At 43.0% G+C, this 25,731-nt stretch overlaps 1 protein-coding gene across 2 annotated transcripts in view; it reads right to left on the bottom strand.

Annotated features, from left to right (window-relative positions):
- Positions 1-25,731, bottom strand: part of APOOL (apolipoprotein O like) — a 113,267-nt gene that overhangs the window by 2,426 nt on the left and 85,110 nt on the right. For both annotated transcript variants that reach the window (XM_030209127.1, XM_030209126.1), the window contains exons 7-8: positions 21,405-21,521; positions 9,423-9,618 (exon numbers count right to left, since the gene is read on the bottom strand). In XM_030209127.1, coding sequence (XP_030064987.1) covers positions 9,423-9,618; positions 21,405-21,521 — 313 coding nt within the window. The remainder of the gene's footprint in view (positions 1-9,422; positions 9,619-21,404; positions 21,522-25,731) is intronic.

The raw sequence follows: 25,731 nt of genomic DNA, 5'->3' as shown, positions 1-25,731 counted from the left end.
ACGTTGTAAGCGTGTTTCCCATCTTATTTCCTGATTCTTTTTACAAATCTTTAGAGAAACTACTTGTCAACTTTCTCTAGGAAAACAAACCTCCTAGAATCTTTCTAGCTAAATTGAAAACTCCTAAAAATCAAAGAAGTGTAAACTTCCCAGATTTTTTACTATATCACAAAGCCTTCCTATTATGACAAGGTACAGAATGGCTTTCTGTATCAGCCCCTGTCTCCTCCTCGATGGATGCTGTTTGAGACCTCCATTCTTAGTCAAATTCCCTTATCTAGACTGAATGGAATGGCTCTCCCCACCTGAGGACGTGAAAACCCTATTATTCAAACCATCTATAATTCACTTGAAAATTAGATAATACTTTGTAAACACCTTGGTCCAAAATATTCTTTTATTCTATTTGGAACACACTTCACATTCTCATAAACAAAAATTAAGTCTCATGGTCCAAATGGAAGGAGCAGGGTGTTTGAGATACTGGAGCCTTTATTAATTCCAAGACCAATACCTGACATTTACAGAAATGCAATTCATATTTCACTTTCAATTTTTTAAATAGTTCCTACTAAGATCTGCAATCTTCCCCTTATAGGTTTTCAGGAGCTGCCATATTTATATAACCTCTGTGTTAAGTTTCACAGTGCTGGACATGGTGCATCTCAATCTAAATCCTTCTAAATGCACTAGGCTGCGAAAGAGTTGGGAAGAAGATATCGCTCAATTTTTTACAGATACCAATTGGGAGATATTCTGGAACTTCACCTTTAAGTCATCTAGATCATCCTCTATAGTTCAATCAATGTATTTCCTTGTCCATAGATCCTCTAAAATCCAACTATACTGACCCTTCTGTTTTAAATAATTGTTGGTCCCAGAAAACAGCAAGGCAAACGATCTGCAAAATTCAACGTGGAAAATGAGCCAGCAGATCAATATAATATCCAAAATATTTTATTAAAGATATCGTATGTTAGACAGTTGCCCGACACAGGCCTGTGTCGGGCAACTGTCTAACATACGGTATCTTTAATAAAATATTTTGGATATTATACTGATTAAATAATTGTTGGTCATGTAAACAATTTCTTGGTATGTATAAACACTTTTTTTTATTCAGACATTTTAGAATAATTACAAAATAATTACAAGATAAATGCAAAAGAATTACATCAAGAAAAACAATATATATCTCAAAGCACACTAGTCTACATCAAGGGGAATTGCAAGTGCCCAATGAAATTAAAATAAAAGCAACATAACCCATCTAAAAAACGACAAGGATATTGTAGCAGAGGCAATAGATTAATAAAACCCTTTATGTAAAACCTGCCATTAACTAGAAGGAACAATACTAAGATCTTCCTTTGAAATTATATAATTTTCCAAGTGTAGTGGGCCCAGAAATATATAAGAATTGACAGCATTGACAGGGAAACTTCAAGAAAAAAATCCCACCCAAAGCCATGACTGTAGGTCTCAGCTGTTGGAAGGTTTTACATTTCATTTGAGTAGGCCTGGCAACATCAGGAAGCAACAGCACAGTTTGTACACAAAAAGGTACCAATATATTTAGGAAAATATGCTTTAAGAATTTTAAAATTCTGTTCCAGAGAGCCCAAAACTACCAATAAAGTTGCTCCCTTAGTTATATTATCTTGAGCAGACTTGAGAAAAATTGTCAGACCTAGACTATTGGAGAGTTCAATGTATCAAATTCTCCTTCCTGGTTACACCCCCAGATATTCCAAGGCAAATAATATAGCAGCTTAATCTCAAAGGCATCCAGACTAAGCTGCAGAACATCCTTAAGAACATCTTAAACAGTTCTATAGCTGATAAGTAATGGTTTTTTTTATTGTATTTTTGTGCAGATATATTCGATAGTAGTATGGAACTCCATTACTACTATTCTTAACATTTCAGGCCCTATTTGTTATAAATATCTTTTCTTGAAAGCTGTCTACTTTAGATCTTCAATGAAAGAACATGACTGTTTATTGCTTAACACTTTCTATTGCACTAAAAATTGTATTATCTAATTGTATTATCTTTTTATGCCAAATGGTGGAACTTAACATACATCACTTTTAGATAAGAAATGTATATAGCTAACAAAAAAAAGGTTTCAAAAATTTTTACCCTAAAGTGGTATGTTTAAAAAAATAGAAGCCAGAGCAGGAGTAGAGGATGACACAATAACCAAATTCACCAGGGATATGTAATTCAACCACATCTCCATGGTAGAGTTGGTCATTGTGTCATCCTCTACTCCTGCTTTGGCTTCTGTGTTTGGATTTCCACAGAGGATGTCTTCCTGCTTCTGCTTTGGACTGCTTTAAAGAACTACATATCATCTATCTGACTTCATTCAACCATTTACATCTAAATCTTTTTGTAAAGCAAAGATACTTATCTGTAGCTGGGGTTCTCCGAGGACACCAGGATGCTTATTCTCATATGTGGGTGTCATCATCCGACAGATTCCCGGTGCGGACGTTGAATTGCTAGCACTAAAGGAAGTTCTAGCAGTGTCCCACTGAGCATGCCCTGGTGCCTTCATGCCCGATGCTTGAGCGTGGATCCCTCAAGTCAGCATAAAGCATAAAGAGTACAACCAAAAACAACTCCTAGGGGAGGAGGGAGGGTATGTGAGAATAAGCGGCCTGCTGTCCTCAGAGAACACCAGCTACAGGTAAGTATCTTTCTTTTCTCAAAGGACAAGCAGGCTGTGTTATTTTCACATGTGGAAGGTCCCTAGCTACCAGGCTCACCGAAAACAAGAAAGCTAGGATAATTGAGTCTTAAAACGTTGAGACTAAAACTCCAATCAATTTGAAACTATATACATACTAGCTGTGTAGGTGCAGCCTGGAACAGAATAAAACAGGGCCTAGGATGGTGGAGTTGGATTCTAGACATTGAACAAATTCTGCAGAACTGCCTGTCCAGACTGTCGCGTCGGGTGTCCTGATCCAAACAGTAGTGGGATGTGAATGTGTGGACTAAAGACCACTTTGCAGTCTTACAAATCTCCTTTATGGAGGCTGATCTCAAGTGGGCTACCGACTCGGCCATGGCTCTGACACTGTGAGCCGTGACATGTACCTCAAGAGTCAGCCCAGCCTGGGCATAAGCAAAGGAGATGCAGTCTGCTATCCAATTTGAAAGTGTGCGTTTGCCGATGGCCACCCCCAACCTGTTGGTGTCAAAAGAAACAAACACCTTGGTGGAACTGACTATGGGCTTTAGTCCACTCCAGATAAAAGGCTAAGGCTCACTTGCAGTCTAAAGTATGTAGTACACTTTTGCCAGGATGTGCATGAGGTTTGGGGAAAAATACTGGAAGAACAATTGAACGACACGACCTTAGGAAGGAACTTAGGGTGCTTGCAGAAGACTACTCTGTTGTAATGAAATTTAATATATGGTGGATGAGCCACCAGGGCTTGGAGTTCATTAACTCTGTGAGTTGAAGTGACTGGTACCAGAAATACAACTTTGCAGGTCAAAAATTGGCAGGTATCCAGAAGCTCAAAAGGAGCTTTCATCAGCTGGGTGAGGATTATGTTGAGATCCCATAACACAACTAGAGGTTTGGTAAGGGGCTTTTGTCAACAACAAACCTCTCATGAAGCGAATATCTAAACATTGTACAGAGAGACTCACCTCCTTCAAGTTGATGATAAGCACCAATTGCACTAAGATGAACCCTTACAGAGTTGGTTTTCAAACCAGACTCAGAGAAGTAAAGGAGGTACTCAAGTAGTTTTTGTGTAGGGCAACAGAAAGGATCTAAGGCCTTGCCCTCACACCAGAGGGCAAACCTTCTCCATTTAAAAGAGTAACACCTCTTAGTAGAGCCCTTCCTGAAAACCTGCAAGATACGGGAGACATCCTCAGGCAATCTGGAGGGATTTGAGTTCTACGCTCTCAACATCCAAGCTGTGGGGGCCAGAAATTGGAGGTTGGGATGCAGAAGGGACCCCTTGTTCTACATGATGAGGGTCAGAAAACAGCGTATTGTAAAACTTAGGGACCTTGTTGTTGAGATGAGTGTCGAAAAGATCCGCCGAGGGGGTGCCCCACTGTCGAAAGATATTTCGGGCTATGCTCTTGTTGAGACCACTCATGCAGTTGCAATATCCTGCTCAGTCTGTCCGCCAGGCAGTTGTTCTTGCTGGGAAGGTATGTGGCACACAGGCTCATCCCATGAAGAGAGCCCATTGCCACATACCTACCGCTTCCTGACAAAGGGGGTAGGATCCTGTACCCCCTTGCTTGTTCACATAAAACAACGCAACCTGGTTGTCTGTCTGAATTTGGATAATGTGATTTTGGAGTCGATCTCTGAAAGCCTTTAGAGTATTGGCCCATAGCTCAAAGAGATTGATTTGAAGATGAGCCTCTTGAGTGGACCACTGACCTTGAGTGTGAAGCACACCCACATGAGCTCTCCAACCTAGGCTGGATGCATCTGTTGTCAACACCTTTTGATGAAATGGAATTTGGAATGGAAGTCCCAGAGCCAAATTGGACTGGATAGTCCAACAGAGAAGGGCGTGAGCCAACTAGATGCAAATGACATTCATTAGGTTCCCTATTGCTTGAGACTACTGGGAGGCTAAGGTCCACTGGACCGCTCCCAAATGCAGCCATGCCATGGGAGTGACATACACTGTGGAGGCCACGTGGACCATCAGTCTCAACATTTGCCAAAATGAAACCAGTGGCTGTAAGGAAAGCGCTACCAAGGTATCCGCTCTTGTTAGAGGAAGGAAGGCCCGAGCTTGCGCTGTGTCTAGCAAGGCTCCTATGTACTCCAATTGTCACAATGGATGGAGTTGGGACTTGGGATAATTTATGACAAACCCCAGTAGCTCTAGCACCTGAACAGTCAACAACATTGCTCCCTCTGAGATGTGTTCTTGACCAGCCAATCGTACAGGTAAGGAAACACATACACTCCCAGTCTGTGTAGATATGTTGCGACTATCACCAGGCACTTGGTGAATACTCTGGGGTAGATGCTAGGCTAAATGGCAGAACATGATACTCGAAATCCGAGACACCTCCTGTGACTGGGAATTATCGAAATGTGGGTACAGGCATCCTTTAAGTCCAGAAAACATAGCCAATCATTTTCCTGAACTTTTCCTTCACCAGAAATTTGTTCAGGGCCCTTAGGTCTAGGATGGGCTGGAATCCCCCCATTTTCTTGATCACAAGACAGTACCTGGAATAGAATCACTGACCCTCCTCTCCTGGTGGTATGGGTTTGGCTGCTTGGGTCAGCAGACAGGCAGAGATTTCCTATACAAGTACTTGCTTGTGCTGAGCGTTGATGTAAGATGCTCTCTGTGGGCAATTTGGAGGTCACTGACACCAAGTTAGAGCGTACCTGTGACAGACTATTTGAAGCACCCACTGGTTGGAGGTTATAAGGGGCCATCTGTGAGCCTTCCTCCGACCAGTAAGTCATCCGGAATGGATACTCTTTGCATGGCTATGCTCAGCTGGAGCCAGTCAAAAGCCCATGTCCTGCTTTGGCTGGGATTTTTGGGGACAGGGCTAGCGAAGCATGGGATGGGGGCCCTGAGTCACCTGAGTAGACCAAGAAGAAGGCTGTTACCTCCACCTTTGAGAGTAGTAGGACCTGAACCTCTGCCCAGTTGAAAATCTTTTGATGAAGACGCAGATGGAGGCTGCTGAGAAATCCAGGCCAAAAGTATCAGTCTGCCTGACCTTGCTGCCTGGATGTCTCAGTGCCATCTGAAACTAAACATGACCAAGACTGAGCTTCTTATCTTTTCCCCTAAACCAACCTCTCCTCCTCCCCCATTCTCTATTTCTGTGGATAACACTCTCATCCTTCCTGTCTCATCAGCTCGTAACCTTGGGGTCATCTTCGACTCCTCCCTCGCCTTCTCTGCACATATTCAGCAGACTGCTAAAATCTGTCGTTTCTTTCTCTATAATATCACCAAAATTCACCCTTTCCTTTCTGAGCACACTACCAGAACCCTCATCCACACTCTTAATACCTCTCGCTTAGACTATTGCAACTTGCTTCTCACAGGTCTCCCACTTAGCCATCTCTCTTCTCTTCAATCTGTTCAAAATTCTGCTGCACGACTAACATTCCGCCAGTGTCGTTATGCTCATATTAGCCCTCTCCTCAAGTCACTTCACTGGTTTCCTATCCGTTTCTGCATACAGTTCAAACTCCTCTTATTGACCTATAAGTGCATTCACTCTGCAGCTCCTCAGTACCTCTCCACTCTCATCTCTTCCTACATTCCTCCCCAGGAACTCCGTTCACTGGGTAAATCTCTCTTATCTGCACCCTTCTCCTCCACCGCTAACTCCAGACTCCATTCCTTTTATCTTGCTGCACCATATGCCTGGAATAGACTTCCTGAGCCGGTACGTCAAGCTTCATCTCTGGCTATCTTCAAATCTAAGCTAAAAGCCCACCTTTTTGATGCTGCTTTTAACTCATAACCCTTATTCACTTGTTCAGAACCCTTATTTTATCATCCTCACTTTAATATTCCCTTATCTCTTGTTTGTCCTGTTTTTCTGTCCTAATTAGATTGTAAGCTCTGTCGAGCAGGAACTGTCTCTTCATGTTCAAATGTATAGCGCTGCGTACATCTAGTAGCGCTATAGAAATGATAAGTACTAGTAGTAATAGTATGAGTGTGCTTTTTAATAAGGTCAGCGACCTTTTCCACTCTCTCTCCAAAGAAGTTGTCACCTTGACAGGGCACGTCTGACAACCTCTCCTGAACAGCCTGTTCCAGGTCAGACACACGTAGCCATGAGAGTCTATGCATCCCCATACTCATTCCAGAGAGTCTGGATGCAATACCAAAAGTGTCATAAGCGCCCCTGGCCAAATAATGCTGACATTCCATTTGCTTTTTGGCCAGCTGGTGAAGCTCAGCAGTCTGCTCCATGGGAAGAGAATCCACAAGATTAAGTGTACTATTAACTAGAGACTCCAAGTAAAGCTCGTGTACAGCTGGTAGGACTGGAAATAGGCAATGCACATCAAGGCCTGAAAAGGTTTCCTCCCAAACGAGTCTAAGGTTCTGGCCTCTTGCACCAGGGGCACAGAGGCATGAGACCAAGAACTCTTAGCTCGTTTGAGAGCGGATTCGATTATCAAAGAATGGTGAAGCCAGTGAGCCCTCTCGAATCCGGGAGCCTTCTGGATATGATATTACGTATCCACCTTCTTGGGTGCTACCTGCACTGAGAAGGGATATTCCCAACTCCTCATCAGTACATCTTTAAGGATGGGGTGCAATGGCAAAGTGATCACTTCCTTGGGATGAGATTTATAGCCCAAGACAGATAACATGTGTCCTGGGCTCCTCCTCCTCCAACTTAAATGGGATGGCTGCAGCAATTTTCCTGACAAAACCCGTAAAAGAGAGTGCCTCTGGAGGAGATTTTCACCTCTCTTGAGGAGGTGAATGATCAGAAGGGATACCATATGACTCCTCCTCCAAGAAGTAATGTGGATCTTCATCTGATACACATGAGAAGTTCCAGTTGACTCCTCTTCCTTTTGAGAATCAGAAGACTGAGTCTGCACCGGCCTCAATCTAATGGAACAACATCCACGCTCTGAGGAGCGTCGAGGTGCAGCCTTTCTCTCAGACTGTGGGAAGCTTCCTCTCCCAATGTCAGAAGGGGTACTGCCTGAGAGGTGCCAGTGTCGATGTTCTGGGCACCGGCATCAGTGGAGCCTCAGAGAGGGCCTGGGGTGTTCCACTGAGGGTGTAAGCACCCTTGATGTCAAAGCAGAAGCTCCCTGCACCAACTACGCCAGCTCTTCTTTGAGCATGCTCCGGAACCTTTCATTGAGGGCGGGCATCAGCAAAGCATAGGAGCCGAGGTGGAGGCAGTCAGCCAAGTCATCAGTGCAAAACCGGTAACAGGGACCTGACCACTCGATGATGCTGGTGCTTCTCAGGTATTGGAGAATCCGATGTCCTGGTGGTCCTTGCACCGTGCATCACGGACCGATGCTTATGCTTCCTGGGCTTCTCCAGATGCATAGCTCGATCCCCTGGTGCCAATGATTTCGCCGAATCCGAGCATCTCCCCGGTGTCAGGTCAGATGTTGACCGGACCTGGGGCCTGCTAACAGTGCGCAGTATCAAACCACTCTATGCTGGTGCACTCTCAGTGGTTACCGGTGTCAGAGAAGCCTTTGTGGTTGATGCCACTGGTGCTGAAGACAATGGTCTGGCCTTTGAAGAGCCAAAAAGCTTCTTCTGTTGAGCCAATCACACTCTCTGTGTCTTGGCCTGCATATGAAGACAAAGATCACAAACAGACGGGTCATGATCTGTGCAGATCCGTGAGTGAAATAATGCAGCAACATTTGATGCAGCGCTAAGGCACTGGGCGCCTTTTGGGATATTAAAAAAAGAATTTTGGCTAAATTAAACTCCTCAATCTTGAACAATTAAAAAGGGGGAGTGTTCAAATTGAGGTCAGGGATGCGGTCTAAGCGTGCAGCCTCTCGCAAAAAATAAAGGAAACCAACAAAAGCCGAAAAAACTGGAGAAAAATACGAGGAAGGGAGAAAAACATTATAAAAAAAGATGATGATTACCTGCAAGAGAAGGCATTCATACTGAGGGACCAAAAAAAATAGAACTTTGCTTTCTGAGAATACCAATCAACTGCTCTGTCTAAAAGAATGGCTCAATGGATAATTAGTTTGTACTCTCTGTGTATGCTTTTTAAGGAAACTGGAATCAATAAGTTTTTTAAATACAATTTTTAGAAGCAATAAAATTAAACATTGCGTACACACTAAATTTATTTCAGCTCTGTACATCTCATTGGATGAAAGTCAGTTTATATGATTAATCTTGCAATTAAAAATTTTATTCATGATTGATCGAGTGATTACAATTTTTAATTGATATGCAGCCCTAATATATGTGCGTGTGTGTATATTGCACATACTTACATATATATATATATATATATAATTAAACACATATACACACACACACCCTCTATATATGCTTTACATAGTTTATGATATGGGATACTGGAATTACCAGACCAGAATTAATTTATTTACAGATTGACGTCCATCACAGTACTCTCGCCATGGTTGCACCATAGTAAAGTATATGATAGCTCACAGAAGTACTTTGCACACATTTCAAGCATTAGCTAGGACAATAATATGTTACATTAATCCATTCAGAGTGATGTTCTCAAATGTGACCAAGTCCGAATTTTTCCCTGTTACAAATTCCTAATTATATTAAACTTTTATAAAACAAAAGGCACAACATAAATGTGATTTAAGGTCAGTTAGATCAGTTTTATCAGTAAACATAACACCAAAATGGAAAGAAATGCAATGTTTCAGTACATACCTACAGTTACTGCTTGTTTGGCATTAGTGTCTGGCTCTCCTGTTTCTGCTGATGAAGACACAGGTTCGATCTGAGTCAATTCTGATGTTATTAGTGGCTCAGGTTTTACTTCAGAGTCAGGGGCAGATGTACAACTCTCATCACTGTGTTCTTGGTTTACTATAGATGTTAGCTTTCCCTGCTGGTCTGAGCTAAGCTAGAAGAGATAAATAGATAATGAGAGTTAGACATGTTTAACATAATATCCTTGTTTAACTGATACCAGTTTTATGCAATAAAACATGTATAAAGTAAGGTGTAAATTAAGCATTTCCATCTCCTGAGATACAACAGAGGACAATATTCTTAAGTATTTATGCAGCTGGTGGTGGTGGCAATCTCAGACATGCTTTAAAATAATATCTGGATGAATGATCTTAAGATTTCTATTTACTCTCAATAGACTGAACTGATGAGGGTGGAGGAGAGAACAGACATGCAGAGGGGCTAACAAATATATAATGTAGGTTTGCTTAGGGCCCAATGTAGTATTAAGCCAGCCCTGGCTTTCCCTAAAGATACTTCTGGTACCCGTCACAGCATCAGCTGCCCCCCAAATGGATGGTCTCTCATATACCCTAACCCATACTCATTGTATTTACCATTGTCAGCTCCCAACTGCCCCCTATGGAAACTCCCACCTATGTGTACATTTCCCTTCCCCCCCCGGGCACCCCCAAAGTATGACATGAGTCATGGGGTGATGTACAGCCACCACCATCAGTGAGGGCCCTAAAACAGCTAGCATCAGTACTCCACAGATAGATGCCCCCAAACCTAGGTTTCCCACCTTGACATCTGGAAAATGCCTTTCTCCTGGGGTTCCAGCAGAGGTGGTCAGAAGGATGAGCGACTCCAACAGGGTCCCCTGCAGCTGTAGGACACATAGGCATGGGAACGCTCGCATACACCCACATGCCTCACAAAAACAGTAACAATGGCCCCATCCATGGAACAGTCCAATGCCATACTACCTCTCAGCCAGTGCCTGCTCACCCAGGGGCCTCTAGCAGGGCCAGCACCCATCCTGTGTGCCATCATAGCCAGATCACCCTCTCAGGGGACATAAAGCTCTGAAATCATTGCATCTGCAGTTCTCTGCTATGTGATCTCTTTGGTGGTACACCTCAGACATATCCCCCAGGTAACAAAAACTGCCCCCAGTAGTCCCTGTCCCTGCCTCCCGAAAGCCAGCTGCACCACTATGCACTCCATGAGGATATGCTGATCTCAACTGCAAACCATTTACACACACAGGGCACAAACAATTCTGATGCCAGTGCAGATGCCGAGGCCAATGCGGACATCGATGATGTGGACCTGGCTCCAAACATCTTTTCTTTTTGAGCCTTTCTGGATTTCTGGGTTCTTTTCTGCATAAGCAAACAAAGAACAGTAGATGGATATGGTCTGGCCCCAAACACTGAATACACCAGGAACGTGTGTCAGCCCCATCAGCCCCAGAGACGGTCCAATTGTACTGGGAATCTTAGATGACATGGAAGGAAAATGGTCAAAGCAAAATCGAACAACTCAATAGTGAAGAAAACAAGGGGCACAGCTCATCTGAAAAACAAGGCAATACTACCTGGCCGACGCTCAGGCCTAAGAAGGCCTTGAGACCCAAAAAAATAAAGAAAACTTCAAAGTGGGCCAAAACACACTATGTAAAAAAAACTAGGAAGGTCACTCAAAAAAAAAAAAAAGAAAACACTAAAGAACACTGAAAACAACCCATGAGGGAAGGCACAAAAAAGGCAAAAACAATACTATTTTGAGGTTGGAAGAAGATACAGATTTTTATATTGAAAAATGGATGACCGTTATGATGTACTTGGCCTTGGTGGTGGTTTTCTTTGTTGTATTCCACTGTCATCTATAAAATGTTTAAACTAAAAAAAAAGGCAAGAATAAACTTGCTGAAGAGACTGCAAAGAAAACACATCATCTCCTCACCGCAGATGGAAAAAGACTGCTGGTGCCTTGCTCGCGAGTTGGGCGGGAAGGCACCTGTGCATTTGTGCGAGCGCTGTCTCAAGCTTTTAAAGAAATAGCACACTGGGCAGCATTTCAGCACCGGGATCCATGGATGATGTCACTCACATGTGTTAAGCAGATCTTTTAGATTTTAACTGAAACTCTGAGCACAACGGTTCATAAGGGATCAGGTGTGCATTTAACAAAAATATGGTTAATTCTGTTTAGACTTTGATCCAATTTTAGCAAAAAGACATTTCAGAAAATTGCAGTCAAGTAGTTGAAAACCTCTACTATAATGCATCTAGTATGTGTATGTGCTTTTACAGTTTATTCACTGATGTTTTCCAGGAATTTGCTTTTGCTTAGGCAAAGCTTGGTAATTTATGCTTGGGAAATGCAAGGAAGGCCAGCAGTCAAATAAAATAATGAAGTTCTATAGTGTATGACAAACTGTACAGAAGCAGAACTCCTCTTATTTTTCTAAAGGGAAAGCTCTAAACAGAAAGAGATCTATGACTGCAGTATCTAAAGAGTATCAAAGTCTATGTATGATAATAGAGACATACCATATAATCCACAATTATGTGCAAACGTATCTTTGCTTGTATATTGAAGTAGTACATAACATTTGAAAATGGAAATATATTTACACTCCTGTGGTGCCTGAAAAGTCTAAATAAGCAAGCCATTTAAATAAAATTTCCTCTGCTTTCTGTAATGCATGAAATTTCAGCTCATTAAATATAAATAGATTACTGTACTGCATGATAGAATAGCGCTTACAGGATAATATAACTGAAAAGTTTTGCTCACAAAGTAAAATGTTTGTCCATGTGAACTGAGTCCTTAGAACATTAGTCTCAAGGAAAAGATAATGGCCAATGCACCTCTTAACATCCTGGAGGAAACACATTACATCAGGGTGAGCAGCCAGCAGACATACTTGACTCTACCACAGAAGCAGGCTATGGCTGCAACTTGCACCTCTCAAGAATTCAGGGTCAGTGCTTTCTTTAGACTATACTACATGAAGACCAAAACTTGAGGAATTGTAGCCATACACAGGGAACACATTCTGCTCCAGGCACCACACCTTAAACAACCTTCACACTCTAATATAAGCTAAAGACATTTATTTATTTATTGGGATTTATTAACCGTCTTTATGAAGAGATTGAATTCTTCCTGGCCTACAACAGAGTGGCCACTACCTCCTGAGAGTGCTCCCTGGCCCTGAGCCTTGCCCTTTCAAGGGTCAGGCCATGAAGCAAGGATGGAACTGTGTCTTCGATCACTGTTGGTCCTGATTAAAAAAAAAAAAGAAGCCCTTTTCAAAACTGTGGCTCAATGTTCCAGCCTCGAATCATTTGCTTGCTACCACAGGTCACATATCACACATCTCCTTGAAAGCTCTCTTGTTGACATCAGGCCCTTATGACTTACTACTCCCACCTGCCTGATATGTCCTGGTGCTGCAGCTGCTGCGAAAACACCTCTTCTGTGTTTTCTCTTATTTTTGTCTCATTCTCCCCCATTTTTCAAAATAAATTTAATGTCCCCTGCAGACCAAGCCCTTAGGATGGGGCTTCAAACACCCCGAAGAAAGGGCCCATGGCTGGGGAGGGGAAAAGGGCCAGAGACAGTGAGCTGCCTGTTGCTCTAACAAATCCCTTAAATTAAATTAGGCAGATGTCTTGGAAGGGATTACAGCGTCTAGAAAGAGATCAGGAAGGGGATGAGAAAGCGTGCGAATTGCCTGTGACCCCAGACAAAAAAGGATCCCTAACTTAAATTAGGTGTCTACCTGCCAGAGAGAGAGGAACCTTGGAGGACTGCCACCATAGAGGCCTCTGAACAATCTTCTTTGGCCTAACCAGCTCTCACAGCTGCATGGGTCTGCCACAGTGGCGTTCCTAGGGGGGCGGACACCCGGGGTGGCGCCCCGCCCCCCCGGGTGCAGCGCCCCCTCCCGATGCAGCGCGGACCCCCCCCCCCCGGCGAAAGAGTCCCCCCCCCCGGGGGCATGCCGCTGGGGGGGGGGGGGGGGGGTGCCGCAGCGCCCGCCTGCTGCGAGTTTACTAATTTTGCTCGTTTGCTGCAGTTCCCTCTGCCCCAGAACAGGAAGTAACCTGTTCCGGGGCAGAGAGCGCTGCAGCGAACAAGAGAAGTTAGCGAACTCTCTCTCACAGCAGGTGCGCGCCGCGGCACCCCCCAGCGGCGTGCACCCGGGGCAGACCGCCCCCACCTTGGTACGCCATTGGTCTGCCATCTAATCATTTTCTGGTAACAAAGAATGCTAGATGCTGGTAGAGACAGAGTTCCCCTATATGGGGTGATGCCAGCACTTTGTGTTCTCTGCCTCCATCTGCTACTGGTGGAGAAGAGCCCATGCTTTTAGGCTTGTATGGTAGGGACGAAGAGGAAAGTGCACGTTTTGCTCATTCTTTCTTGCAGAACAGCTCAAACTCAGTTGGCTAGGGATCATCTGTAGACTGCAGCCTTAAAATCTTGCTACATATTTGCTACTGGATTCATGTATGACTGGATCACTCAATGACATTTGCTTTCTTCTGGCAGAGGCAATCCATTGTTGCTTTTACTTTGTGTTAAGGATTGTTGCTCTGCTGAAAGGTGAATCTTCTCTCCTGTACAAGCCTTTGGCAGACTGGAAAAGGATTAGCTTCAGAACTGTCTTCACCAGGCACCATCCTTCTTCCCTGCAGTCTTCATAAACCTTGTCTACCTGCTGCTGCTGCCACCCACCATGCTTTACTGTAAGGATAGTGTTAGCAAAGTAATGTGCTATGTATTTTTTATACCACATATTACTTAGCACTGTGATCAAAATGTTTCACAGAACCATTTTTCACAGATGTGCAGTGTCCCCTGTTTCTTTGCAAATACTGCATGGCACATCATCTGGCTTTTCTTCAGCAGTGGCTTCATTCTCTCCATCCTCTCAAACAGGCTGTGATCATGGAATAACCTTCCTCAGCAATTTTCTTAACTCACAGCTACTGACTTTGGAGGGATGACCTGATGGAGGCAGTGTCCTGCTGGTGCCAAACTGTTTCCAATTTACTTGATAGACCTGACAATGCTCCAAGGACATCCAAACATATTGAAAATTTAACAACAAGTAACATTTTACAAAGTAAGGCAATACCGGAGCTCACATGAAAGAATCATCAATCTACATTCAGAATCAAATTAAGTGAAAACAAGAGAGAGGGAGGAAAGAGGAAAAGAAGAGGGAAAAGGGAGGGGGGGGGGGCTGGAGAATGCAAATCAAAGTATAAAGCATGCACATGCCAAAAAACACATCAAATTTAGTACTTATCATTGTACCGTATCAAAATAAGCAACAAGTGGTAGCCATTTTTCCCTATATGAAGCAAAACGAGAAGATTTCTTTGCAAGGCGTGATTTGAATTTGTAAATTTGGAGCACTAAGTTCCACCATTCCTGGTAGGTAGCCTGATGTAAAGACTTTCAATGGGAGAAGATTACCTTCAATGCTAAAGAAACCAGGGTGCTAACAAGAGCCCCTTCACTAGGAGTCAGCAGACTCTTGTAATACTGATCCCTGAGAATCACAAATTGATAAGTGAGTGAGCCAGGAAGGTGAAAAATGTCTACCAGCTGCGACCAGACAAACAAACATATTGAAACTATGTGTGAGGTATGTTGTACAGATCAGCGTTACATGGATCCCCAGGGACAAAATGAGAGGAGTTTCAGAAATTCAATAAAACAGTATTTTTTGATGATTGAAGATACTTATTGATGGTTGGAGACTCAACACAGCACTGTGTTTTTGCCAAAGGCCTGCTTCAGGAGTCTAAAGTAACACATAAAACAAACTTATAATGTACCAAAAAATAGTAATAGAGGTCATCCTGTTTCAGGCGATTATAGACAAGATATATTGGGGGCGATTTTATAACTTGATACCTCAATACAGACCACAACAATGAGGATACTTAGTGCCAATTCTATAATGATTTCACAGCAAAGGTATTATATATAAAAAGGTAATCATGCACTTTTTATGCCAAGTAGAATATATATAGAAATATATCTATAAACACAAACAAACAGGACAGCTTGTTGCTGGTTCTCAAGAGAAAAATCATCCAATTGATCAATATTCCAATAGATCCAAAGGTATTGGAAAATGGTCTAAAGAAATGTACAAGTAATGCAATCAGCATGAACAGCAAAATGGACAAAGGTTAACAGGGGTTATAGACCTTATAGTACTACTCTACATGTGTGTATTTTTTGAAACATTTTGGACCCTATGGTGCTATAGAAACACATATATGGATCAGAATGAATCTAACCATTCAAAAACATTGAAAGTGCAGAGGAATAGTGAAAGCACATTATTGATAATATGCACACCAAAGTGTAGTGATCTTAATTACCACAGTAAAAACTGGAGCTACAAACACTGTAATAAACTGTGTAACGTACACATTGTAAAAACACGTTAATCTATATAAATAATTCCCACCTCCAACATTCTGAAGCTCACTCCGTGGCAGGGAAGCACTGAAGCCCTGTACTGTTCGTAGGCTAGGCTGTCAGCACCACTCACCCTCACTCATAGACCCGCCCTCAGCCACGCCCCATCCAGACATAATTCGCAACTCCAATGTTCTAATGAAGCCAACTTCCGTAGTTGTGTAGATCGCTGTTCCCCCATGAGTGTCTGCCCTGCCCTAGTGTCACAACGTTATGACGTCGAGGGCGGTGCACTGACACTCGTCCAATCGCATCGCTCACCCGACTGAGAGGAGGCAGACGAATGGAACGCCACGCCAGGAGCAGCCCCCTACGACTGACGTCACCATCTCTAGCAGGCACACCGGGACAAGTCACAGGCTCAGAGAACCGAGGTGTCGACGCCAGTGTGTGCTAACTGCGGAGTATGCCAGCTCCTCTGAAATCGGTGCACAGCGCAATTCCTGCGTGCCTCAACACACAGCCTCAACCTCTCCGCCAGCAACATCATACACATCAGGCCTCCAACACCCTCCCCGACAAAGATCAGACGCTGTTCTCCACCTCCCACAGCGGCAGCAATGCTTTACCAATTCTGCCAACATTAAAAAAACAAACAAACAAACACGGACGCTGCAATGGAGTAAGAAGGGAAACAACAAAAACAAAAACCCCGGAAGGAGCAAAGGCAAAGAGGCAGAAGCTGGAGCCGGCTCACTCTCCCACAAAGGTTAACACACACTGAGAAACTGGAAGTCCACCACAGCAAAGCCCAGTATTGGTTTATTTATTTATTTTTTTGTAATAACTCAAATTTCTGAGGAAGGTCAGGCAGCTGCAAAAGGTAGGGAGAACAGAACAGTTGGGGGAGGGGACTGGGGTGAATATCAAAAGTAAACAGGTATACCCCCTAAACTTGCCACCGCACTGCCACACACCCACGGCCAAACCACAACACACACACGCCCACCCAGTCTCACTCTCTGACACACACACACACGCACTCGCACATTCACTCTCTCTCACATACTCACTCTGACACACACTCTCTCAAACATACACACTCCGAGGAAATCCTAGCTAGCGCCCTGTCACGTCTGTGGCCGTGACCACCCTCAGACTTACCTTATTCCTGGGGGTCAGCTTCCTAGCTGGCTCCTGTTTCTTCTGTCTGTCCTTTCTGAGCTAGCTCTGGCTCACTGTGCTGTCTGCATCCAGCAGCATGACACTAATTGCTTCACTATACTGCACCTGTGGGTGTTGCCTGGGTTAGCTCTCTCTCTTTCTCTGTGTGCTGGCTGCTTCCAGCATGACTCTAATTGCTTCACTACACTACACCTGGGTGTGGGAAGCCTCTCTTTGTTTCACTGTGCTTTCTGCCTGCTCTGTGGTTTGTGCCTGAACAGCCTCCGTAGTTATTTAGAGATTGCTGCAGCTGCACCTCTGGTGTTGAAGGGCTTTATTAAGCACTTAGAGACTGCAGCCTTTGCCTTTGCATCGTCTAAGGTCCCTGGTATGTTAGAGTGCTCTGTGCACTGCTACATTGTCCAGTTCAGTGTGAGTTCCTAGTGTATGACTAGTTAGCTTGGGCACAGCTTAGCTTGATAGCCTGTGTACTGCTTTACTAGTTCTCCTGTGTTTGCTCAGTGTAAGTTCCTAGCGTATGACTAGTTAGCTTGGGCACAGCTTTGCTTGTTAGCCTGTGTACAGCTTTACTAGTTCTCCTGTGTTTGCTCAGTGTAAGTTCCTAGCGTATGACTAGTTAGCTTGGGCACAACTTTGCTTGTTAGCCTGTGTACAGCTTTACTAGTTCTCCTGTGTTTACTTTGTGTGTGTTCCTAGTGTATGACTGGTTAGCTTGGGCATAGCTTTCCTGTTAGCTTGTGTACAGCTTACTAGTCTTCTTGTGTTTAGCATTCTGGTTTTTCTGTGTGTGTTTTCTTTTGCTTCTGGAGCTTCAACTCTAGTTCTGTCTGTTGCCAGTACTCCTTGTTACTGGAGCTCCAGCCATAGTCTTGCTCCTTGACCTGACCATTGCCTGAATCTGACTACTCTCTGCCCGCTGTCTGATCTGCCTACTGCCTGAACCCGGACATTCCCTGCCTGTCTGCCTTGCTTTCGCCTAGGTGCCTGGGGGCACTTCTGTATCCTGACTCCTGTTGTTCCTGCCTGCTAGTTCCAGTTCCGGTTTTCCTGTAAGCCCTGCCGGCCGCCCGAACCTGAGGGCTCAACCCTCGGGGAACGGTGGCTAAGCGTAGGTGAAGCCTAGGTCCACTGTGTTCCTGTCCAGCAGGTTCCGGTCCCGTGGGTTCCAGTCCAGTGGGCTCCATTCCAGTGTGTTCCAGTCCAGCGGGCTCCACTCCAGTGTGTTCCAGTCCAGTGGGCCCCACTCCAGTGTGTTCCAATCCAGTGGGCTCCACTCCAGTGCGCACCCGTCCGGTGCGTTCCAGTCCTGTGTATTCCTGTGCAGAACTCCAGTCCGGCCAGTCCGGGGTTCCAGTTCAGTCTTGTCTCGTCTCTACCTTGAAGGTGACCTTGCCTGCCACTGCCGCTCCACGGTAGTGGCCCAAGGACTCACAAACCCAGTGCTCCCGGGGAAGAAGCCTGACAGAATGCCAAAGTCCTCGAGAACGCGACACGACCGTTTCATTTGTGTCAGAAATGGGCCTTTTTTACTAGTAATATAATACGCACCAACGTTTAGAGATCTTAAAGACCACAGTAAAAACCGAAGCCACAAAAGCTGTTATAAAATGTGTAATGTAGATATTCAATAAAGTCATGAAATACTGAACCAGCACATCTATAATATAGGATATGTGAATGAATTATGTAACTTAAAATAAAACTAACCACATTGTAAAATAAAGATGTGATGAATCTCTATGAGACTCTAAGGAGAACACAGATGTAATATCATAAAAAAGCCATAAAAAGGATCACTAGTGAATCATCTGCTGATGCTACATTTTTTCCACACAGTCTGCGTTTCACATTCCTCATGGTATTTAGTAGTTTTGAATATAAGGACCTGCTCGGTTTCTGTTCCTATGTAAGCCTATGTTTCTATAGTTTACAATCATTGTTTACATCTCATGATTTCCATGGTGTTCAGTATAGTGACACTTAGGTGGTGGCTCTTCCGCTTTCCTTTTCATTCCACTTTTTCAACTCTCAGTCTTTTTGCTGCATTTTTTACACACGACATCACGTTTTGAATACGGTAGTTTAGATCGCTAGACTATTGGTGTGTTTCCTATCAGAGACTGGTTTGCTTAATGATTATTCTGTACATTTACACTTTTATAGTTTGTTAATTCGGTTTGTATTTCATGCAACCCATGGCATTTAGTATCATTGTATTTCGGTGGTGTTTATTTTTACTTTTCCAATTTCATTTTCTCTGTTGCATTTTTTCCACATGGCATCTGTTCCTAATCAGAGATTTTAGCAGCATTAATGGATAATTCACCAACGATCCTGTTTATTGTATAATATCTGTGCTCTCCTTAGATACCTCTGCTAATCTATGGGCATGTAAAAGTCTTCCTTTACTACCCATGGACTATGGTATACATTAAGCTCTTTTACTCTTAAGGTCATACTCTATATGGATAGTTCTACATGTTTCACTTCTTAATATTAGTGTCCCATAGAGATTCATCACATCTTTATCTTACAATGTGGTTAGTTTTATTTTAAGTTAGATAAATCGTTCACATATTCTGTATTATAGATGTGCTGGTTCAGTATTTCATGACTTTACTGAATGTCTACATTACACAGTTTATAACAGAATTTGTGGCTCCGGTTTTTACTGTGGTCTTTAAGATCACTAAACTTTGGTGCACATTATATCATTAACATGTTTTTACGATGTCTACATTACACAATTTATTACAGTGTTTGTGGCTATGGTATTTACTGTGGTAATTGCATAACATAGTAAATGACGGCAAATAAAGACCTGTACGTTCCATCCAGTCTGCCCAACAAGATGGTCTGTGATATGTATACCCGAGTTTGATGTGTCCTTGCCTTTCTCAGGGCACAGACCGTAGAAGTCTACCCAGCATTGTTCTTGTACTAAGTTCTGGAGCCAACGTCGAAGCCCCTTAAAATTTACACTCCAGCCCATCCCTATCTATTCAGTCACAATCCGGGCATAGACCATAGAAATTTGCCCAGCTCCCATTTTGTTTCCTAATTACCGGCGTCGCCACCCAATCGCCACTAAGATTCCGCGGAACCATTCCTTCAAAACAGGATTCCTTTGTGTTTATCCCACGCATGTTTGAATTCCATTACCGTTTTCATCTCCACCACCTCCCGTGGGAGGGCATTCCACATATCCACCACCCTCTCCGTGAAAAAATACTTCCTGACATTAGTCCTGAGTCTGCCCCCCCTTCAACCTCAATTCATGTCCTCTAGTTCTACCGCCTTCCCGTCTCTGAAAAAGGTTCATTTGCGGATTAATATCTTTCAAATATTTGAACGTCTGTATCATGTCACCCCTGTTTCTCCTTTCCCCTAAGGTATACTTAAGATCACTACACTTTGGTGTGCATATCATCATCAATGTGCTCTCATGATCCCTCTGCACTTTCAATGTTTTTGCATGGTTAGGTTCATTCTGATCCTTATATGCGTTTCTATAGCACCATAGGGTCCAAAATCATTCAAAAAAATACACACATGTACAGTAGTACTATAGGGCCCATAACCTTTGTCCATTTTGCTGTTCATTCATGCTGATTACATTACTTGTTGTATGTTTCTTTAGACCATTCTAATACCTTCAGATCTACTGGTACATTGATCCACTGGATATTTCTTTCATGTTTGTTTATGTTTACAGATATATTTCTACACATATTCTTCTTGGCAAATGTTTATGTACTTATTTGTGGGCTTGTTTATTACTTTATTTGGATATCGTTTTTAACTTTTTGTTTTTAACATTTTAAATATTTTGCTCTTAAGTCATATTTCATAGCTTTAATTTTGATTTTAACATGTATGGATTTTAAATGTACAAGTTTACCTTTTTATATATAATACCTTTGCTGTTTAATTTTTTTTTTTTTTTGGTACATTGTATGTTTGTTTTATGTGTTACTTTAGACTCCTGAGGCAGGCCTCTGGCCAAAATACAGTGCTGTGTCGAGTCTCCAAACATCAATAAGTATTGTTTTATTGAATTTCTAAAATTTCTCTTGTTTGTCCCTGAGGAGCCAGAGTCCACTTCCCACTTCCTTTATCCTTGCATTCTCCGTGGGACTCCAGTATTTCTCCACTATGGTGGATTTTCCTTTGGCGTACAGATCAGTGTAACAAACTTCTACTCTAATGCTATCTGAATTGTAGTTTTTTAGACAGCAGATTGTGAAAAATATGTGTGTGAAAACGTTTGCAAGGCAACGTGTTTGTGTGTTAGTTTTAAGACATTACCTTGCCATCAATTTTCTGTGGCGGTTCTAATTCATTCTTGGAAGTATCGGTAGTCCAAAATGATTCAATTGTTTCATAGGTCCAGTGGCTTGCACCATATACTTTCCTCCCCGTTGCCTGATTTAAAAAAAAAAATTCACAGCTTCAATAAGAATACACCTCCTTCAAAAAGATTATACTGAAATTTTCAGACAGGTTAAGGGCATACTGATGATGGGTGCTACTGACACTCAATGTCGAGGCAGGGGGAGACCTCCTCGATGCCTACACATCTCCAGTGTCAGATGCAGATTCAGGAGCCATAGGGACCAATGCAGTAAAAAGAGCTTTGAACTGCTATCCTTAACTTTTAATACTTCTTGTTGAAAGCTGCAAACACAATGCACTTGGATTTTCAGAAAGCACTTGGTAGTCCCTCTTGAGTATCAACTAAGTGAATTAAAAAAATCCTGGGACAGGAAGTAACGTCTTACTGTGACTTTGTAACTGGGTAAAAGATAACAAACTAAGATTAAATGGTCAGTTTTTACCAATGGAAGGAAATAATTAATGGAATGACTTTGGGATCTATACTGGGATCATTGTTTTACTTTTTCATTAACAATAAGGAAAAAGAAGCAATAAGTAAGATTATCAAAATTTGCAAATGAGACAAAAACATTCAAAGCAGATAAAACACAAGCAAACTGCTGAAGGATTCTGCCAGAGAGGTCAAATGAGCACCTAGATGACAAGTGAAATTTAATGTGGAGAAGTGCAAAGTAATGCACATAAGAAAAAAAAATAATCCTAACAATGGGGGTAATTAAAGTGAAGTTACTCATGAACATATGTAATCTGGACAGATGGTTTGTGATTGGTCCATGATGGTCACCTGTGGACCCGGAGGGCAGTGCCAATGCTGGGCATGAGAGAGAGAGAGAGAGAAGGGAGAACAAGAGAGACAAGAAGAAGATCTCATGATGTGTGCATCTCTCTGAGAAGAGACTGATTTGTCCAAACACCTGTGAACTGTAATTCCTTGTGCTAAGTGTAGCCCAAGGCCAAATTCTTGGCAGCACTGTGGCTTTCTACACAAAGAGTAACCAGCTGCACACAGCAGGGATCTTAGATTAAATCCTGATCAGAAGGGGCTTGCAGGGGAATCCTGCTAAAGGAAGAGCCGATTAATCACCCCATCTGGACTCCGAAGCTACAGACCATGAGGGTGAGAGAAACAGGAATTTTCTTCTTATGCTCAGGTTTAGTTTTGGTTTTTGCAGTGGAAGACAGGTTTGCTCAGGTATATGGCCATTAGCCTACTTTTGCTGCTAAGTTGGTGTTCTCTTCTCAGGATATATTGTAGTTGTGTAGTTACATATATACATTCATATACCTATTGGTGTAATCCTTAGTATATTTTGTGCAAAGCATTTTATTTTTGTATATTGCTTTGCCATATTGCTATTTTTGTATCTATAATAAATAATATGTTTCCATTTTGGCATTATTCCTTTCATTGTGTACAGCCTAGCAAGAACCTAAGGCTAATTTAGGCACTGGTAATATCCTTAGCAATACGACTCCAGAGTAATTGCTGTCTAAATGATTTTCTGTATACAAACAGTGACTACAGGATTTAGGTTGGGGAAGCAGAGAAAGCTGAGTGCCATTGGGGTGGGGGGAAATTAAGTTTGTGGTTGTGCCATGGAAGGGTGGAAGAGACTGGGAAGAAGAGGAGAAATAATGACAGGTAGGATGTATGCCTGGGGGAGAGCAAATGAGACGTGGGTGTAACGTATAGGGAGAAGTCTCTGGGGATAGAATGATGGGGTCTTGCTGGGAGTTAGGAGGGAGAGAGAACTACAGTTGAGAGAAATAGAACAGGAGAAGCTGGAGCCTGAGGAGAGAAAAAGCAAGCGAGACATTCAAGCTTTATGATGGGGAAATTCCCCCAGGAGTAATATATGTTGCCATTATAAAACAACCATACTATTTTGAAGTATGCTATGAAACTGAATGGACTGCTTCCCTGAAGAAGCTTGCTAAACTTGGCCATGTCGGCAGTGAGCCCATCTGTTGAAACTAAGTACTACTATTAAAATTTAATTTGAAATGATTAAAACTGGGACTTCAGTTATGATCTGCAACTGGAGAAATGCCGGTCTCTGATGGTTCTCAAAAATATTAAAAAAAAAACTATTACATTTCAATTACTGGTTGCTATGATTATATGAGTGACAGTATTTAAGCTTACATGTTGCTGGGAACATTTTTTTTTTTAATGCTTGAATATTTTTATTAAGCATCATTACCATACAACAATGTAAACGTATTCATTTTTCCCCCTCCCTCCCCCCCACCCCAGCTCCATTTCAACTGTCCTTATTGGGTTAATCGCTGAAATCGAGACCACAGTTCAGAAGATGGGTTGTACCCATTCTTTTGTCCGTTAGTTGCTCCAATTCCCCGACCAGGGAAAGTTTCAGAGTCCAGTCCAGCTCTGAGGGAGCCATCTGTTTCTTCCAGTGCATTGCAATGACACTCTTAGCCGCTGTTAAACAAATCCTCTTAAGGCGTCTTTGCCATTTAGTTCCTCTTCTGTTACCGAGACCCAAAAGACACCAGTGCAGCGTGCATTGAAACGGCTTATTCGTGCTTTCTGAAATTTTTGTCGTTACTGTCTTCCAAAATGGTTGTAAAGTCCGGCACGACCACCAAACATGCAAGAAAGTCCCCTCCTCATCTCCACACCTCCAACACAGTGAGGATGCCGAGGAGAACATAGCATGTAATCGATGCGGGGTATAATACCACCGCGACAATATCTTAAAGGCATTTTCTTTTAACAACACACAATTCGAAGCTTTTTTGACTTCGACTACTATAGCCTTCCACTCATTTACTGTAAACTCCCGTTGCAGATCTTGTTCCCATTTTATCATATAAGCACATTTCTCAAAAGATCTACCTCTAATCAATTTGTACAACATAGATATAACTCTTCTCATTTTCCCCAATGATCCCCACAAATTTTCAAGTTCCTCATATTCTTCCGGGTCCCTCCTCAACCACCCTTGTTGGCTCATATAATGCTTGACTTGTATATAAAAATAAGTATCTTCCGCACCTCCCCCACACTGTTCCCGGATCTCCTCTAAGGGTCTTAACTCCTCATCATCCAGGAGATCCCTGAAACAAGTCAACCCCTCCTCTTCCCACCACCCTGCAACCTGGTGACCCATTCCCACTTGAAAAGCCGGTTCCCAACCTATACCTGCCATTGTGGAAGTTTTCCTCTTTAGCCAGAACCTGGTTCTGAAAGAGGCCCACAAGGTCAACAGATGGTTCACAAATGGGTTTGTTGTCATTTGACCGTATACCCTCGGTTCTATTGAAGCCCATATAACAGACTTCAACTTATAACCCCGCACCATCTCTTGGTCTAAACTAGCCACCACCGATGGAGCCTCCTGACTCCATGCCACTACAAACTTTACCTGTGCAGCCCAAAAGTACCATTCCAAATTGGGCACCCCCCTTCCCCCCAAGTCTACCGACTTCCACATCAATTTCCTATGTATTCTCGGAGCTTTACCCCCCCATATAAATTTCATAATCTCCCCCTGAAGCTTATTTATTTCCCTTTTAGGTACCTGCACAGGCAAAGTCTGGAACAGGAACAAAATCCGGGGTAAGATATTCATTCGTACTGTAGCTATTCTCCCCCACCAGGATAGCCATTTACCCTGCCATCCCGCCATATCTCTATGTACTTGTTGAAACAACGGTCCATAATTTAGTGACTATAGCTGATTCAACTCAGAGGGTATCTGGACCCCTAAGTATTTGATATTGCCCTTCTTTAGTCGAAATGAGAACCCCAGGAGCATTTCTACCAGTCGACCCTGTGGGATAGACACCCCCAGAACTTCAGACTTGTCATAGTTTATCTTAAAACCTGAAATTCTACCAAATTGATTGAGCTCTTTCACCAAGTTTGGCAAAGTCGTCAGGGGACTCGTGACAAAAAACAGAATATCGCCAGCTTGTGTTCCCTGCCCGCTACTACCATCTCTTTTATGTCACCCATCTCCCTTATCCTCTGTGCCAGCGGTTCAATCGATATCGCAAATAACAAGGGAGATAGTGGGCAGCCTTGCCTCGTACCTCTCCCTATCTTAAATGCATTAGAATACCCCCCGTTTACCTTGATCCTCGCCGAGGGTCCTTCATATAACCTTTGCAACCATCCTATCAACCCCTCTCCAAAACCTAGATGCCTCAATACCTCCCATAGTTAGGGCCACTCCACCCTGTCAAAGGCTTTTTCAGCATCTGTGCTTAG

The sequence above is a fragment of the Microcaecilia unicolor genome, chromosome 7 (assembly GCF_901765095.1).
Source record: "Microcaecilia unicolor chromosome 7, aMicUni1.1, whole genome shotgun sequence".
NCBI classification, from domain to species: domain Eukaryota; kingdom Metazoa; phylum Chordata; class Amphibia; order Gymnophiona; family Siphonopidae; genus Microcaecilia; species Microcaecilia unicolor.
This window is presented reverse-complemented; position numbering and strand designations above follow the sequence as displayed.